This window comes from Octopus bimaculoides, chromosome 4 (assembly GCF_001194135.2).
Source record: "Octopus bimaculoides isolate UCB-OBI-ISO-001 chromosome 4, ASM119413v2, whole genome shotgun sequence".
Taxonomy (NCBI): Eukaryota; Metazoa; Mollusca; class Cephalopoda; order Octopoda; family Octopodidae; genus Octopus; species Octopus bimaculoides.
In genome coordinates, this window is record NC_068984.1 from 41,315,483 (window position 1) to 41,335,697 (window position 20,215).

General features: G+C 35.1%; 1 protein-coding gene across 2 annotated transcripts in view; it reads right to left on the reverse strand.

Moving 5' to 3' along the window:
• Positions 1-1,805: 1,805 nt before the first annotated feature.
• Positions 1,806-20,215, reverse strand: part of LOC106881780 (speckle-type POZ protein) — a 27,724-nt gene continuing 9,314 nt past the window's right edge. For both annotated transcript variants that reach the window (XM_014932287.2, XM_014932295.2), the window contains exons 3-10: positions 18,812-18,933; positions 17,522-17,673; positions 16,988-17,115; positions 16,284-16,461; positions 15,917-15,972; positions 9,671-9,793; positions 4,285-4,427; positions 1,806-2,910 (exon numbers count right to left, since the gene is read on the reverse strand). In XM_014932287.2, the coding sequence (XP_014787773.1) occupies positions 2,766-2,910; positions 4,285-4,427; positions 9,671-9,793; positions 15,917-15,972; positions 16,284-16,461; positions 16,988-17,115; positions 17,522-17,673; positions 18,812-18,933 (1,047 nt within the window). In that variant the 3' untranslated portion in view covers positions 1,806-2,765. The remainder of the gene's footprint in view (positions 2,911-4,284; positions 4,428-9,670; positions 9,794-15,916; positions 15,973-16,283; positions 16,462-16,987; positions 17,116-17,521; positions 17,674-18,811; positions 18,934-20,215) is intronic.

Here is a 20,215-nt window from a genome sequence, read left to right on the forward strand (position 1 = left end):
GGGGGGGGGTATGTAAAGGATTTTTAACTTCAGAGATATTCCAGCTATCAGACGATCTGTTGACAGGAAACATCAACACGTGATTGAATACAACCCACCCACAAATAGTGACGTAACTAACTGAAGCTCAGCGTAAGTTATAAACATTCGTAAACAGACATACACACAAGACAGGGTTTTTTCAGTTTCCGTCTATCGAATTCCTTCATAAAGCACTGGTTGGCCTGCAGCTCTATTAGAATACATTTGCCCAAGGTGCCATGCAGTGAGACTGAACCTGAAGACACGCTGCTGAGAAACAAACTTAATCATATAACCATGCCTGCACCTAAACGTGAGTGTATGATTGTGTGTGTATATATATACACCCACACATGCAAACACGTATATATAATTAGTGATCATAATTTTGTGTATGTGCATACATAACTATGTATGTATGTATGTATGTATGTATGTGTGTGTGTGTGTGTGTGTGTGTATATATATATATATATATATATATATATATTTATCTATTATAATACACACACACATACATACAAATGGATATATTTATATTTCATTAACATACTCGTGTATATACACTTCATATACACGCACACATAAACACACGTGTATATGTACATACATACGTATGTATGTATACATGTTTGATCAGTATGGAGCCGTAGTAGATGATACTTGCCCACCGCATATCACCTTCGGCAAGTATCATCTTGTACAACCCCGGGTCAACCAAAGCCTCGTGAGTGAATAAGGTACACAGAAACTAGAAAAAGATCGTTGTGTGTGTGTGTGTGTATATATATATAACTGTACGTGAGAGAGAGAAAGAGAAAATGAGTTCATATCTCGTCTATCTTCACACATTTGCTGATTGACTCACTGTTCATACAATGTCCTTTGCTTGCATTCCACTGCAAAAGCATGTCTAGGCTGTTGTTCGTTAGACAAGGAGATTATAACCTCACTTGAAAACATGTAGAGACTGTTGTCAGAGCCTCTGGCTGTAGAAATTCTTCCTTAATGCACTTTCATCTGCACCGAGTAAACATGGAAGTTAAATTGTATGTGTACATAAATTATATATGTATACACAGCACAGAGAGAGAGATAGATAGATAGAGACAGATAGATAGAAACACACACACACTAAAAGGCAGAAGTGGCTACATAGTTAAGAAATTCACTTCTCGTCTATGTGCACTCAATATCATAACATAGCAACTTGAGAAAATATCTTCTACTGTAACCCCACTGACACTTTTTGTGTGTTTACATTTATATGAATGTTTACGAATTATGATGAGATACTACCAGTAAAATTTGTGGAGATTTCCCATCAACAGATTGTCTACCTTCGTCAAATTCCTATAGGTAAAAAAAAATAAAGTTCCTTACTTCAAAAACAATGACAGGAAGAGAACATGGTCATAAAAATTCTGCCTCAAATACCTCCCTGTCTAACACAATGGTAGCATGAAAAGATAAGAATTTAAGTGAACAAACATAAATATATTCAAATATGTGTGTGTGTGTGTGTGTGTGTATATATATTTTTTACATACACATTTTCATGCATCTATCGATGCACACACACACACACACACACATACATACACACACAGAGGCATGCTCACGTTTATGCAGAAGCAGATTCATATCCTATGTATTACATTTTACAAAATGAAAAGGCAACAATATATTTCTGGTTTGCATTGTTGTGCTTACTCACTCCAATCAGAGCAAGTAAAACTACTTTCACTAAGGAATTTTAGCATTACAAAGGAACATATAGGAAATATAGTACCACCAAGGAATGTTTATTCAATAATCAAAAATGAATTATGAAAACAATATGTTCCTTTCATAACATTCATTGAACTACTTACATAAATATCACTAGAATGCAATGGTTCTTCTATCATGCCAAACTTTTCCAACAAGGTTAGACATTTGCCGGTTAGCTTTCACAAGGAATCAGTACAGAAACTACTGAATAGGTGTAGCTTTGAAGTTAAGATGGAAAAGGCAGACATGAAGTGTTTTTGGGGGGATTTTTGTCTTTTTTTTTTGTTTTTTTTAACAGGTGTATGTACATTTGTACGTATGTGTATATCAGTCAGTCTGTGTTTCTCTATGTATTTATATATATTTTTTATTTTTGTTTTTAATAAATAAATGACTTGGTGGAAACAACAGTCAATATAAACAGGACCTCCAACAGCCAGTAACTCTTGTAGAAATGTTAGAGTACTCGCTTCTGTAAAAATCAGAGATACCAATTCTACTCTTTGACTATCTGGTGCTTTAAAACGTTTCTAGGAGCAGAAACTTAGTGAGGCCATGAAAATGACAACTCACACTGGGTTGGTGAGGTTGACACATCTTTTTCCATATGATACTCCTCAGATTTTCATCCATTTTCACCATAAAACTGCGCTTTTATTCAAACTGTTACATCACAATCCTATTTTGTACTGCATGATATCCAATTTGACAAATTTTAAGATGAAATGCTGCAGACTTTTAAAAATAAGGCAGTTATTTTGATAAGACAGTGGTGGCCATGAAGTAGCAGCAAAAATATAAAATCATAAGATGACTTCATTTTGGAGACAGCAGTAATAAATGCTCAATAATTCTGAAGAAATTGTGATGAACAGGGAAAAAGATTTAGCAAACAATGGCTTCCATGAGGTCAAGAGTAAGTGTTGAAGTATAAACTGCAGGAAAGAGCAGGAGTCTAATGTAGCTGAATTTTACGACTGCTTCACTCTTTTACGTGGTGGACCCAATGGTGGTGACTGTTGACTTGCAAGTGCCCGAAAAGCATCTGCAATTAGATGTGGATGACTCTGTATGAGTGTCTTCCAGCCAGTTGTCTCCATGACATCTGTAGCATGGCTAAAAAAATAAACAAACATTTATGTATATATATTCAATGAAATACACACTGCTAAGTTCAATCAAATACATTAACCAATAAAAGACAAAATACATGAAACATAAACACAATGGTTAAAAAAAAAAACAGAACTATTTAAAGATAATTTTTATATTGCAGAAGTTTACATTTAACAGAGTCACACAACACCATTTCAAATATACTTAACTTTTCATCCACTTGTTACCTTACATCAGAAAAAGTACTGAAAAGAATATCAACACCATCAAGGTTATTAAATCCAAATATCATACTACCATAAATAACTTGAAGTTGTTTACACTTGTTTTCACACTGTCTGCAGACATGTCCTCTATAAGCACAGCTCTATGTTTGACCCTATTCAACGTTTTCTTCAGAATCTCTACCATTATTGTCATTAATTTAAAGGGTCTAATCATTGTCATCAGTCATAATTTAATATCCATCTTCCAGGCTGGCATGGGTTGGATTGATCCAGTAAAGAGACTTCTTTACTGATCAGTCGACCTGCTAAAAATAGCAGCCAAACTTACCTCAAACAACATTCTACCATCTTAATAAGAAAAGATACACTAGATAATGTAGTCCTCTATACATTTCGGCATAAAACAAATGAGATCATCATGACTTAAAAGCCTTTAGTTCATCTAAATCAAAGCTGCCCTGGACCACACACACCCAATGAGCTTCTTTCAGTTCTGTCTACCAAATTCACTCACAAAGCTTAGTAGGGTCATCTCCCAGGCTCTCATAGAAGGCACTTGCCCAAGTCACCACAGAGTCAGACTGAATCCATGGCCACATAGGGGAAGCAAATTTCTTACCATACAGCCATGCTTGTACCATCTAGAGATTATCAATTTAGATGTTTATGGTTCCTTTAATAAAGAGATACTGATAGTTTTAATCATTCATCTTCCAGAGTTTAATTTTCCATATTTTTAAGTCTATTCAGACATGGATAACATTTTTAAAAATATTATAGTATTTTAATATTTCCTCCACCCCATCAAAAAATCCTCATTACCTGCACTCACTTCAACTAACATACATGAAAATTTTTGTTGGGTACACATTTTAGGTCAATTTCTCAGTGAAAAAAGTAATCCTGATAACTGCACTGAGAATCTGAGTAGGAACAGAGAAATTTTCAGTGCATGTGACTGAAGTGAAAATACAGTTCAATTCTAACAATTGAAATAAGAATATCCTGAAAATGGTTATGAGAAAATGATTGTGTGTGCCATGTAAACAACAAAGTTAAAATCAAATTTCATTAATTTTAGAGACTACATTCACAAATACCAACAAATAATGAAAAATTTAGAAAATAATTTAAACTTCTTACACACCTATTTATAAAATCTATGGCATGTGTCTTGAGTTGGTCAGCACTGTGTAAATCTGCTAAGACTAGTATCTCACAGACACTATCAATGGTGAGGCTGGAACAAAGTGCTTCTTCACACATTACTTTCAATCGCTCAAGAGCATACTAGAAAGAAAAAGAAACAGAAAGCGTACTTCTGATGAGAAATTGTTAAAACATGAACATTAAAAATAAAGATTTTTAAAAAGTAGGTTCCAAATACCCAAGTAAACTGTTGGATATTTTTGTTAGACAATTACAGACAGGTGTCAGCTCAAAATAATTACCAAACCAGACATTCAGCTTTCATTTAAGCAATAATTTATGGACTATGACAGTTTCTACAATTATCTTCAATATTTAATACTTTAGTTTTATTATTAATCTAAATAGTGCTGGTTCTAAAATAGGTATTAAGAGTTGTTGACAGGAAGGGCAACCAGCTGTAAAATAAAACCTCAGGAAAACTATTTGACACATGTCAGCATGGAAAAGTAAACATAAAATGCTGATGTAGGGTGCCACTATAACTTTCTTTTGTTACAAGTCTCTATCATGAAATAGTACTTTTTCTTTGCTACCAAGTTAAAAAGGAAAAATCCCTTGACATATAAATAGCATCAGGAATTATAATTGAATGTGCTTGATGAGATCTACTTTTAAAAATTGAAAACTTAATAAAACACAGAATGTGGACAGTTAAAGTGTTCTAAAGTAATATTACACTAAGAAACAACCACACACTATGACAAAAGAGAGACATACTAAGAAAATGAGATACGGACCAAGATAGGAAATCTGGATGGCTACTGAGTATCTGGCATTCAATTTTCTTTTCTCAACAATATTTTGAATGTCAGCTTATTCTGTAATGTAGCTTTTATATTTGATAAATTTGATGGAGAACAAAGAAATGTCCTCTAAGTTTAACTGATTTAATATAATATAATTTTGTTAAATATCTTAAATTCTTGAATAAGTCTTTTGAAAAGTAATTACAGAGAGGAATGAAAGTTTCAGACTATGTAATACATTTTGAAAAGTTAAAACAATTGATTTATCAAATTGGCCCAAATAAGCTTTCAATATACTTACATAATGTGTTGCACTGAAATGCCAATAAAAAGAAAAGCTAAAATGACAGAGGATTATTGGGAAGAGGTATTAAATTATTGTGGAAATAAAATATGTTTAAATAAGATGTAAACAAAGAACAGACAACTCATGCAGATGTAAAACATTGGCTTTCAACACAAAAAGCCTGCAACATGTTCAAGATGCCTTGCAGAGTTGAACCTAAGATCTTATGGGCACAAAGCAAAATTTCTTAATCATTTGACCATACTGCACTTACATTTTGTGTGTGTGTGTGTGTGGGTGTGTGTAATTTCATTCAGGTGTTAACCCTCAGGGGTACATCTCATTTGATAGAAGGAATTATTTTGAACTATGAACTTTTAAATTTTGGTATCTTTATGAAAATGTCTGCTGAAGTACCAGTATATCTACATTTATTTTTTATAAAAGAATATTCTATGCACTTGAAAATTTGATTGAGAAATCATTAACCTACAACTTATTATTTTGCCCATAAATAAAAACGTGTTTTCTTTTTTGTATACTTTTCATTTTTTTTTTATTCATCATTCTTCTTGACCAGTGGTTCTCAACCAAGGTCCCATATAAGATTTTTAGGAGTCCATGCAACAAAATAAATTGGGGACCCACAATGGTATTTTAAGGACTCTTAAAATCATTTTGTTTTAGGTATATGTACTGGTATGCATTGCAAGAAAATGCTAGATTTCTTTCTCTAGCATTTTACATGGTTCAACCTACACAAGTTAATGCATGAAGAACACAATAGGAATTTTGAAAGAAGTATGTATAAAACTAGTTCTTAAACATCGAATGGCTATAGCTGTTCACCAGAATAAAGTAGCAATCAAAGTAGTCCAAAGTAAAAAATGGTTGAGAACCCTTGTTCTTGACCAATTAATTCAAACCAGAGTTTGCTTTGTTTAGCTTGTAATATGCAAGTGTAACCATGCCCAATTTGATACAGGTATAAATTATTGATAACTAGTAACTACAGCAAATAACTTTTATACATAATGCTGAAGAGTCAAATTTCAATAAAATCTCATGAATAGTTGCATATACTATTGCATAATATAAGTATTATTCATGAAATTGAATTCAAATAAAACAATTGTAAGATAATGTAATCGAAGGACCTCTTCACCTCATCCCCCTTGTTTATATATATATATGTGTGTGTGTGTGTGTGTATTTCTATTGCATGATACTTGGTGTGAAATTGTATATTGAAACAGATATTATATTTGGGAAGGATAGTTTTTTTTTTTTTTTTGTTATTTTTGCCAATAAACACATGCACTATTTATTTGATCTGCAGTGAAGACCAAATAAATAGGGCATGTGTTTATTGGCAAAAAAACAAAAAGGGAAATGACAATCCCCAAATATAACTATAATAGTTTGATTTAGCTCCACGTGACTTTCAGGAGTACGTAGGACATATCCCTCTCGGAGGAATACACACACTATATTAAATGGTTTCAGTCATTGGCCTGCAGTCGTGCTGAGACGCCACATAAAGTATACAATTTTTTAGGAAGTTACCTCCCTTGAGTGATATGTGCTTGGCTGTTGGTAGGAAAGTGTATAGAGAAACAAAGACCTGTACATGTTTCATTGATTATGTGAAGGCGTTTGATTGTGTCAAGAACTCGAGATTGATGGGAAAGATCTAAGGAGGATTCGAAATTTGTATTGGGACCAGAAAGCAGCCATCAGAGTGCATGGAAAATTGGGCGAATGGATTGCCATTCAGAAAGGCGTCCAGCTGGGTTGTATTTTGTCACCTGATTTATTCAACCTGTATAGTGAGAAAGCTCTAAGCAAGATCAAGACAACTGCAGGGCTACAACTGGGGGAAAGGAATTATAACAATCTGAGGTATGCAGATGATACAGCTTTGTTTGCGGACACAGAAGAGCAGCTTCAGGGATTGATTAATATCATGACTGAGGAGAGTGGAAAGCTTAGATTGATTAACTGCCAGAAAACCTTCTCAGTGGTCTGTACCAAGAAAGCACAGGTACCCCACATGTCGCTTGACGGTGAATGGAACTGGGATAGAGCAGAGGGACAGTTTCTTATATCTAGGAAGTTGGATAACATTTGATGGAAAGTCAGATAAGGACATCAAGTGCAGAATTGGATTAGCAAAGAAGACTTTTGTGGATATGAGGAGCATTTTTTGTGCAAAGGGAATCGGAATGGAAGTCAAGAAAAGACTATTGGAAGTGTTACATCTGGTCAGTGCTAACATATGGATGGTGGAGACTGAGTTGATGGGAAGGAGAGCAAGAGGAAGGCAGAGAATGAACGTGCAGAGCGAGAAAGACCTGGGTGATGTTGCGAGAGACAGAAATAAATGGAGGAGGAACAAGCCATGATTCATCAACGGCGTGAATATGTCATGACACAAGAGAGGTGTCAGCATGTGAATATGGCTGAATTGTTATGCTTGCTTCATAACCACAAGGTTCTGGGTCGATCCATACTTAATTCAAAATGCATGTTTATTTGCATTCTGTGCTAGCAAAATGTTCATTTATCAAATCTTATATGCTGCTTTTTACACCATGCCAAACAGTTGAAAGTTAATTTGGTAGTTCACATTTTATTTGTAATATCCAAAGAAGGTATAATACCAAAGGTTGTTTTTCTGGCTATGAAATCAGGAAAACCTAGTAGGAATTATACTATTGACATTTCAAATTGTTCAAGAAAAAAAATCAGTGATTAAGTTCTACTTATTACCAGACAAACTATGCCCTTTCAGTCTCTCTCATAAGACACACTGTCAAGAGAATCAAAAATTGTCTAAGCAGGTATGTTAATAAAGAAAACAATAAACATGGAAAAAACAATAGCACAGCTCAGTGTTGTGCAATGACTGAACAGCATTTTTTTTTTTTTGAGCAATGCAGTCCAGAATATGCAGATGCACACTTTTAGATGTGTGAGAGAGATCTTTTTACATCCACTTTCCATGCTTGCATAGACTATATATTATGAAAGGATCTAATGGATCAGAGGATACATCTTGCATTTGGCATTTCTAAAGCTGGACATCCTTTATGCTGCCCACTTTACAGAGTTTCTTTTTTTCTTTTGCAGAACCAGTACTAACGAGTTCACTTTGTAAACTGCAAAACTTAATAGCCCCTTTGAAAGAGAAAGAGTGGACACTTTAAACAAGGTGATGAGAGGTTAAAGCATGATGCAGGGAGTCAAACAAATTTACTGTTTGTGGAAGAGATGGTTACTTTGTTCCTTACACTTTTAGACAATTTGTATAAAATTTAATACACTATCAAATAAGTTGAGATTTAATGGAATGTGTGTTGCAACAACTACTTTAGTGAATATGTAAGCTGCTTGTATTAAAGCAGCTTTTGGCATTAACTAATTTTCATTTGTGTCAGTATCTGGGTGATTAGATGTGTAAAAGAAATGGGTCTTGAAAATTTTTATTTTGAATACAGCTTATCAGAAGGGCATTGTTTGTGACAAGTGCGTGTGTACGTACACACATGCAATTATGTGTAAGTAGTCAGTCGATATTTTAAAGTTACAGAAAAACTGAGTCAGTTGGGACTGACAACCTATGATGCTCTGTCAGGGCTACATCTATGAAATACTTCAATGTGTGTAAAACACAGCTATCAATAACTGGAGTTTGATTAAAATCCTGAATCATTCAGTCAGATATGTAGTAGTAGTATGAAGGCAAGCACTAATAACAGTTTGTGACTGTGTCCACCATTTGTTGGTGTTGTTTCCTATTCCTGATGGAGGTCACCTTTGCACCACTCACATGACATCCTTCCAACACATGGGATCTATTTGGTAGTTGTTACTGATGATGGTTTTACGAGGCCAAAGAACAAATCCTGCTTCAACCTCTTTTCCTTGTCTTTTGCAACACACAGAGGCTATTCTTTCACATGCCAGTCCCCAGACAGCATAACTCAAACAAACAAGAAGAATCAATTGCTTTTAACAATTTGAATTTCTATAAGCCAATTTGAATTTCTATAGCTTCTACATAATCACTTGACCTGCTAGGAATAGCAGCCAAATCTTTCTAAAATCATACTATGATATTTAAGAAATAAAAAGAAATATATTGGATAGTGTAGTCTCATGATAAACTATGTCTGAAATGATGAGAGCATTGTTATAGTCAGAATGCCATTGATCATGGGTCAATTGGACTAGAGTTGGCATGAAACTAAATATTCAAAATATGTATAAAACAAAAATAAACTTACTTTATCTGCTGCTGCTAAAAGATCATCTGCCATTTTCTCTAAGTTTGGTGCTTTACCAGTGTAAATAAAGCGTAACATTTCTCGCATTACTTCATGGTCTACATCTGTTATTTCCACACGGTTCTAAAACAGAATCAAAAGACATGGAATGTTTAGAGTAAACTGTCAAAAAAAAAAATCTTTCTCTCTCTTTCTTCAGTCTTATAGGGTCATATCTACAAAATAAACTACCTAACATGCTCTCCTTCATTTTAATTACTCTGGCTTCTTAAAATTTTTTTCATTAAGTAGCACCTCTGGCAAGTGTCTCCTGACCCTAGCCCAGCAAATCCTTTTGAATGAAGCTCATGGATAGAAACTGTGTGGAAGCCTCGCTCTCTCTCTGTATGTGCACATATGTGCATATATATACATATATATATATATATATATATATATACATGCACACAAACACACACACAATCCGTGTTTGTCCCCCACCACCCCTTGACAACTGGTGTTGGTTTGTTTACATTCCTATAAGCAATTTCATAAAGGAGTCAAAGTCAAATGCACCAGACTAGTGGAGGGTGATTGTTCAACTAAACCCTTCAAGGCAGTGCTCCTGTGACTGAAACAAGTTAAAATAAAGGAATATATGAACTCAAAAGACTTGTTAATCCAGTTTCATCTTCCTTGTACTTCCTCTCTAGAATTCTTATACCTCAATTCCCTATATTTTTTTAATTGACCTCAGTTCTACAACTGGAATAAGAGTACATCTTCATGCCCTTATATTTTCAGCATGTTTTAGCTACTAAACAAAAGCAAGCATGTAACACACCACCAGCATGTAATACTCATAAAAAAGCTTTGCTATTATTAAAAGAACCGTTCACCACCTTCTGAAATATAACACTTATGCATCTTATCAGTTGTGTTAAAACATACACTTCACTATGCACTTAACAAAACTGTTTTATTACTTGCTAGATTGTAATGATCAAAAACATTCACTACTTGCTATAACATTTAAGTACTTTTTGAACTTACATTTTTAGACTACTCTTTTACTTGCTTCAGTCATTTGACTGCGGCCATGCTAGAGCACCGCCTTTATAGTCGAGCAAATTAACCCCAGAGCTTATTCTTTGTAAGCCTAGTACTTATTCTATTGGTCTATTTTGCCGAACTGCTAAGTTATGGGGACGTAAACACACCAGCATCAGTTGTCAAGCGATGCTGGGGGGACAAACAGACACACAAACACACACATATATATATATATATATATATATATATATATACGATGGGCTTCTTTCAGTTTCCATCTACTAAATCAATTCACAAGGCTTTGGTCGGCCCGAGGCTATAGTAGAAGACACTTGCCCAAGGTGCCACGCAGTGGGACTGAACCCAGGACCATGTGGTTGGTAAGCAAGCTACTTACCACACAGCCACTCCTGCACCTAATATTTCGAAACCATACCTTAGATTTTTCTCATTGACCCCTTTGAAAATGTAGACTACATTGAAAATTTGAATCATGAACCAAGTTAAATCATAGGTTGTAATAATTACAGCATTAAGAAGAAATGCTATATTTTAGACCAAATTGTTAGAAAACAACCATATTTTTGTTTTCCTTTCATTTCAAATACCAGCCAAATGTTTAAAACACATCAGTGTTTGAAAAGATTCTTAAATAAGAGGCTCTTAGACGGAAGAAAGCTAAAACCTCTGCAAAACATCTCATATGGCTTACATGATGAAATAATATGTAATTAATACAGGTACTGACAATAAGTAAATATGAAATGAGAAAAAATTTTTAATGAAATAGAATTAAATGAGCATTCATGAGCAAAAATAGCCAAGGGTTTACACTTTATGACCATATTTCTACTAAAATACACTGCATACAACATTCCACTAATTTTGAAGATATTCAAAAATTTTAAGGGATTTCAAGAAATAACTTTAAGCCAGTGTTTGGAACATAGCAAAAGGTTCTTCATAAAATTATTTTGAGAGATTTCAATTTAAATATTAATGAACACTTTAAACAAAAAGCTTTTTGTATCACAATACCAGACAATCTCATGCAGGTTGGTATCAAATGGATCAAATATGCAATTTAAAAATGATTAGATGTAATTAATGTACTTGATGGTATTGTCACAGCCAACAGAAACCAACCAATGATTAATGGTTGCAAAGAATGTAAAATGTTAACATTTATGTACAGCTCAGTTATGTTCACAGTCTTAATCGAATATTTTTCAAAAAGCAGTTAAATACAAAATGCTACCAGTGTCAACATGAAATTAACAATCAGTTGTGATGAGAAAAATGAAAGAGAAGTGAAAGCTAATGACAAGTTATAATTGATACCTAATAAGCAATCTATATTTGTTAGATATGTTGAAACAAAAAGTAATATGAGCAACTTATTTTTTGTTGCTAACGCTAAGTTAGTCTTGATCAAGCAAACCAAATCGAAGCATTCTAGTTCATCATTTTCATAGTTTAACATCCGTTTTCCATTCTAGCATGGGTTGGATGGTTTGACAAGGAACTGTCCAGACTCCAATTGTCTGTTGTGGCATTGTTTCTACAGCTGGATGCCCTTCCTAAGGCCAACGACTTTAGAGAGTATGTTGGGTTCATATATGTGGTTTGATCAATAAGCATCCAGACTGTTGCCATAATAACAAAGCTATGTAGTTGTGAGCCCTGTGCCGGTAGCACGTAAAAAGCACCATCCAAACGTGGCCAATGCCGAGTCAAAGACATCAACATCAGCAATATCAAAATCAAATCAAATGGAAATTGTAGCTGTGAGCCCTGTGCCGGTAGCACATAAAAAGCACCATCTGAACGTGGCTGATGCCAGTGCCGCTTTGACTGGCTTCCATGCCAGTGGCACGTAAAAGGCACCATCCGATCGTGGTCGATGCTAGCTCCTGTGGCCCCTTGTGCTGGTGGCATGCAAAAAGCACCCACTACACTCTTGGAGTGGTTGGTGTTAGGAAGGGCATCCAGCTGTAGAAACATCGCCAGATCAGATTGGGGCCTGGTGCAGCTTCCTGGTTTCCCAGACCCCAGTCAAACCGCCCAACCCATGTCAGCATGGAAAACGGATGTATGATGATGATGATGATGATGATGATGAAAGCATGCAGAATGAAGCCGCTTGGCACAGACTGACCTTGAACTCTGCTGTGCATGTATACTAAGTTTAAACTTTCTAGCTCATTTCCACTGTTTACAGCAATGTTTGGAAGGAACATTTGCAGTGTGTGATCGTAGCATTGACCATGACAGAGAAAGTTGAGCAGAGAATCTGCATCAAATTTTGCCAAAAGATTGGCGGTACCTACTCAGAGGCCTTCAAAAAGTTTCCATTGTTCTCAACACAATCAAGATCTTGTGCAACTGAAACCTGAGTGTCATTTTGGTCAGCTGAAAACAGTTTGGCACAAACTTGGCAGGCATGCATCTCGTACCCAAATCTTCAGTGATAATGGACTGAACTGAACCATAACTAACCTGCACATCCTCTGATAACTCACAGATGGTGATTTGACAATTTCCCCTCACAGTTGCATGCACATCTGCACTGTTTTTCTCAATTCTGCTGGTTGCAGGTCTCCCAGAACATTCATCAATATCAACATTTTTTCAGCCATCTTCGAAATGTCTGAACCACACACACTTGTGTGTGGCTCAAATACTCCTCTCCATATACTTTCTGCAACTTTGTGTAGGCCTCTGAGCAGGTATCGCCATTACAACTTTCGCTGTCATGGTCAAAACAATCACTACACAAGTTCCTTCCAAGCACTGATGTAAACAGCGAAAGTGAGCTAGAACGTTAAAACTTAGTGCACATGTACAGCAGAATCCAAGGTCAGTCTGTGCCAAGCAGCTTCACTTTAACTTCATTACTATGGCAACAGACTCGGATACTTATTGATTAGACCTAATATGCAGCGCCAGCATAAGTGCATTTTAGGTGGCACCAACATCTGGAAAGGACAAGCCTATGAGGTTTACAATTTTTCGGATGATACAATATGGTATGAGAGATTTGGCTATTTGTAGCAGATTGTATGACCAAGCAGAAGCTTCCTTGTTGACTAATATCTTTCTATACAAAAGAAATGTAGATAAAGGGTTCTCAAATGCAGTTAAATGTGTGGAGTTTATGTAGCAGTTGTGTGTATTATAATTCATGCATTAGAATAAGTCATAGGACAATAAAATCCAAAACTAAATGAAGAGAAAGAGCAACATTTGTGATGAGATGCATTTACTATATAACAATCTAAGACTATGAAGTAAACTGAGACAAACAAATTTGAGAAGAAAAAAATTTAAACATTTGACAAACTACAAAATCATCATCCGAGACGATGATGATTTTGTAGTTTGTCAAATGTGTAAATTTTTTAATAGTTTGGTGTGAGTGAATGGGGCTGTTTGTGACCTTCACAGGTCTTGGAGATCAGTGAGGCACATGCAGTCAACGTTCTTGAACCCTTGCAGGAAAGAAATGGGCAGGGAAAACAATCTAGAAGGCTGACAACCTCAAGACAATTGAGTGAGTAAAGTGGCCAGTCTGAGGAACAATATAAGTGATGAGAGGAGAAATGGGTAAGTCAAGTGGGTCTAAGTGAAGATGGCAGAAGATCAGCCAGCATTGAAGAACTGTAACCACTGCAGCAGAGATAGAAGTGGCACATCTCTAAGCCAGAGGTTGAAGTGTGCTAGTGAATGATTTCATCCATGAAATTGGTGGCCCTTTCTTTCGGACACAATCGAGGATATTTGTATGTAGAGTGTGTGATAAAAGGGAGATTTCATTGCTATTTCTTGAGCTTTGTATAGGAATACTAACTGTAAGAAGTATTTTCTAGTCCCAAAGATGAAGTGTAACTGTGATGTAGCTTTTGTAATGTTGAGGAAATGAGACTGCTAGTTATGGTGAATCCTAGCATTTGCAGAAATTTGAACATTCTAATTATGTGCTGTTCACGTTTAAGAGGAGAGGATGCAAGGTTTTTATTTTTTATATAAGTAGTATGTTATATATATATATATATATAGAGAGAGAGAGAGAGAGACACACACAAGTAATGATTAAGCTGTATATGTATGTACATAAGCATCATTTTTTTTAACATGTTATCTGTGCAGGCATGGATTGTGTGTGTGTGTGTGTGTAGTGATTGTCTTGATGCTGCAGAAGGAAATAAGATTGAGATAATTATTTTGGATATCACTAGTCATGAAGATGAAGCTTGTATGCAAAAAAGGGCAGGAAGAAATGAAGGATGATATCACCTACATAGAAAAGAGTGTTGTTGAAGACAACAGGACACAAGCATTGATAGAAGGCATCAGGGAAAGTTCTATTAGACATGATATGATGGTATGATTTAACAGGCAGATTCTAATTCAAGAAATGAGAGAAAGATGGAGCTCATAAGCATGCAGTTTAACTCAATTTGTATGCCTGGCACTGTTGAAATGCATTGCTGATACCACATGCAGAAATATTGTGTTAAAAATTGTCAAGAGGAAGAACCCACTAGTGAGTAATCTTGGAGAATAAGTTTCCAGTAGATCTGATCTTACAAAAGTCATACTGGTGTCCAATGCAACAATAAATTTTGGAAACTAGGTAAGAGTTTACTTCTAATAGCTAAATCAAAACTAGAAACCCACTTTTAATTGAGCAATGAAATAGTCCTCGCAAAATCAGACAAATGTCTGCAATATTATTAATAAGTATTTGCAGTGATAGTAAATTTAATTTGTTTTTGCACAGTACTTGAAACTAATTGCATCAAAACAACAAAACTTTAAGTTGTAATTCAACGGATTGCAAATGAAGGGTATAAACCAATTAACACCTACTTTCCCCATGTTTGCATGGGGTAAATATACTATGCGTTAGAGAAATTATTCTTTTGACTACATACTGTACCTACCAATAGCCACTTGAACATGACAGGAGATTTTTGTTTGTTTTTATGTGAGGGATTTTCAGATGGGTAAGTAAACTGGAATTATCAGATCCAGATATCTTCTTCAGATACACACCACATTGACAGTAGAGATCTCAACTATGGCCACGTGATCAATAACAGGAGTGCTTTCACTTCACAACCATTGTTTTGGCAAATTAGGTATCAAAAATAATTTTAATATATAAATTTTATAAAGCATTTTATAAAAGATGTCTATTTTTTCATTTACCTGTTTTCTTTCTTCCATTTCATGCTCAAACATTGCATTAAATACAGGGGAGCGGGCTGAAAAAGAAACACATTAAATTTTTCATATTAGAACTGTTTCACACTATGTTGATGTATTCAAAAAGTAAACATAAGAATATGACATTTGACAAATGCAGAAAGGCTCAATTTAAAATGCTAAATCATTAAAGTACATCTTGCAGCATTAAAATTTCAAAATAATGTATCACAGCAAATGCAACAAAATGAAGCACCAAATTTGAGTAGAGTAAAATTTAATTGGCCCAATATGTGACAAGTAATTATTTAATCAACCCCAAAATGATGATAAAGTTCAACAGTAATAACTTCAGAAAAGTAATTCTTACCAGCTAAAATAGCTTTATGTGCTTGAAACTCTCGACCACCAACACATAACGTAACATCACTAAAAGAAGACCGTTCAAATAAACCACCTAAGTCATCACTCAGCCGACATTCAGGCACCTTAACAGGTGTACAATTACTTTGTCCAGAAACATTTACTGTATCCCCAACTACACTCACCTAAAAAGCAAACATTTATTTTAGTATTTTAAAAAGCAAAATACAAGTTAATAATTAACAAATAAAAGTGTAATTTTTAAAAATGAATTTGCTCTTTCTTACATTGCTAGCAATCAACCACATTTAGAAAAAAATTCATAATCTAACATATTTTATAACTCGAATGATGTCCGAGTACATATGTGCTCATGAATGATCATTATTATATAACACTAAACAAATTTTTTGGCATGTAAAAAAAAAATTTACACTAAAAATTCAATTTCTCTTTGACGTTTTCCTAATTTAAACTTAACTTAAAAAACTTTGCAGACAAAAACCAACAAACATTTAAATTCATAAATTAAGGCCAAGAAACTATTTAAAGAAAACTTGAACAGATTAGTAGGAAGGTGTTTGAAAGAAACTAATTTAAAACTGTACCGAAATAAAAATTTTAGACTGTCACTTCTATTAAACAATTAAAACTATGCTTGAACATTTTAATTGAAAATTAATTTTAACAAATTTATTTTCAAATAGTTACCTCACAAAATATTGTCAACTTGTCGTCAGGTAAAAGTCCATTGGCTTCATCCATTAAAAAATCTCGTCTAATGAATTTTTTAAATCCCCAATCTTTTCCCTGCACAAATCTATATGCCCTTTGGCTTTCTGCAATAACAAACAATAAAGCATTATAAATTTAGTGTTACAAAGTTAAAGCCACTGTTATGTGTATGTATCTTTTATTTTCATCCATAACGGTTTTTCAAAGACAGAACATAAATCTTTATAAATGTTGGAATATAAATGTGAAAGCTGAAATGTTCATCAAAGCAACTATCATTATCAGTTTTAAAGCAGCGAATGTCAATTGCAATATAAAAAAATACACAGACTATGGAGAAAATAGGTTAAATGTTCACCCCTAAGTAGTCAAGAGACAGAGAACAGTATAGTTCAAAAAAGTAGTAGCAAGAACAAAAATCATCAAATATTATGAGAAGTATGTTTAAAAATTCAAAACCAAGATAGCAAGCTTACAAACAGGTAATGTAAACAGAGGAAGACCACTTACCCATTGCTTTAGTTTCTTCTCGTTTGGCATTTAAAATAGAGAATTTAAATTTAGCCCTAACTTCACTTTTGTTGCAAGAAACTAATAATAAATATAAAGAAAGGTAATCTTTACTTTCTTCATCAAGTCCTTTAGGGTTGACCCGTAAACACCTGAAAAATATTGAAAATTATATTGTCAGTCAATTGAAGAAGGAATAATAGCAGCAACAGTTTAAAATCTTATAATTTCCTGTTGACTAAGAAATGAGTAAGCAGTTACAAACAAATGAAAACCTCTTGCTGGATCCTTAATGTAAAATACTGTCCAACAGTTTTAAGATCATCGTTCGTTCGTTTAACGTCCGCTTTCCATGCTAGCATGGGTTGGACGATTTGACTGAGGACTGGTGGACCAGGAGGCGACACCAGGCTCCAATCTGATTTGGCAGAGTTTCTACAGCTGGATGCCCTTCCTAACGCCAACCACTCCAAGAGTGTAGTGGGTGCTTTTACGTGCCACCGGCACGAGCGCCAGTCAGGCGGTACTGGCGACGGCCATGCTCGAAGTGGTGTATTTTACATGCCATCTGCACAGGAGCCAGTCACAAGTGCCAGAGAGGCGATGCTGGTAACGATCATTGGCCACGCTCAAAATGGTGTATTTAACGTGTCACCTGCACAGGGGCCAGTCCATCAGCACTGGCAACGATCTCGCTCGAATGTCTTTTCACGTGCCAGGAAGGCGATGTTGGTAACGATCACGCTGGTGCTATTTACATGCCATCGGCACGGAAATAGAGATGTTATTGACAAAAGCTCCAGGTTCAGATCAACTGCCCAGCAGCCTGAGCATGTGTCTTTAAATATAGCCCTGTGAATGGATTTGTTAAGTGGAAACTGAAAGAAGCTTGTCATGTGCATGTATGTGTGGCTGTTTCCTTGTCTTGATTGTGCAATAGTTGTAAATGAGTGTCCTCATCACACAAGCAATGTCATTCATTTCCAGTCTTCTGTGAAAACATGTCCATCTCTGAGAAATATTCCCTTGCTTGGAAACAGGTGAGGGTTGGCAGAAGGAAAAGCATCCAACCATGGAAAATCTGCCTGTGGTTGGTGTTAGGAAGGGCATCTGGCTATAAAAACCTTGCCAAAACAAACACAGTAACTTGGAGTAGTCTTCTACCTGGCCAGCTCCTGTCGACCATCCTACCCATGAATGCATGGAAAACAGACGTTAAACGATGATGATTGCCATTATTGAATGACAATTATATTACGAACCCATAAAAATGGTTTGAAATCAACATACCATTTCAATTTGTCATTAGCTCCCGCAGAAAAGGTTGAGCTTTTCAATACTTCACCCATTTCTTCTCGACAAAAACTAAAATTATTTATGGTCCAAATGTAGGAAAACTTTACTACTTTCACCTGTAAAGAATTTAAAAAAAAAAAAGAAAACATATTTAGAAAGTTAGATTTTAATATTTCTTCAAATAAAACAATACAAACAAGACTATAAAATGATCAATGTATTGACAAAGAACATACTAGTAATAATCTCTAACATTTTTGATTAACATACAATACAAAGGGGACCTGTTTCATAAACATAACATCCTCTACCACTACAAAAAAAAAAAGCAAAAAAAAACGAGGTTGTTTAGTACCTGGGTTAGCATTGATCCAGAAAACATATTGGCTTAAAATGTCATCTAGTTCAATTCTACCACCTGGACTTTGGCTACCTTTAATAGAGTGTGCGCTGTTGCGAGCATTTAAACCTAGTTTCCAATGCAAGGATAACTTCCTTTCACCAGTCTTAGAAATGATGAAAACAGTCATGAATACTGCCCTTCTTTTTCTGACTAACTCATATAAAAAAATAAAGAAACTACTCCAGACATGATGTCCCTAAGCTTTTTTCAGATATAGTATATCTAGAAGTGTATTAATCTAATGTTGCCTTTCTTCTATTAAGGTAGGTTGTAATTTAACGGAAATTTACTTATTTCTAGCAGGATGAGCAACCATGTAAAAGCTTACTTCATAGGTTCAAAGGGTTGGTAAACAAAGAGTATAGATAGCTGAGAGGGGTACAATCTTAAATGGATTTGACAAAGGCTAGTAGTAGTAATACTGAAAATTCATTTAATTCTAAGAACATTTTCAATACTAATTAAGCATAATTAATATTGCTTAGATGTTGAAGTCATTATGGTCTTACATTGATAAAATTAAAATGACTAGCTACATCAGCCATACTGAAAAAAAGATATCTACACAATGCAGTTTGTAGAACTCATTTCTACTTTCACTGAATTTTAAAGGCATAAAGTGCTACATTATATGCATGTCTAAGAGAATTTAGTACTGGAGTGGTTTGTATTAGAACCTGAAACTATAGATGCTAAATTTCTAGTATAACAATGCAAAAGGAAAGTGTTGCTGTCATCATCATCATCATCATCATCGTTTAACGTCCGCTTTCCATGCTAGCATGGGTTGGACGATTTGACTGAGGACTGGTGAAACCGGATGGCAACACCAGGCTCCAGTCTGATTTGGCAGAGTTTCTACAGCTGGATGCCCTTCCTAACGCCAACCACTCAGAGAGTGTAGTGGGTGCTTTTACGTGTCACCCGCACGAAAACGGCCACGCTCGAAATGGTGTCTTTTATGTGCCACCCGCGCAAGCCAGTCCAGGGGCACT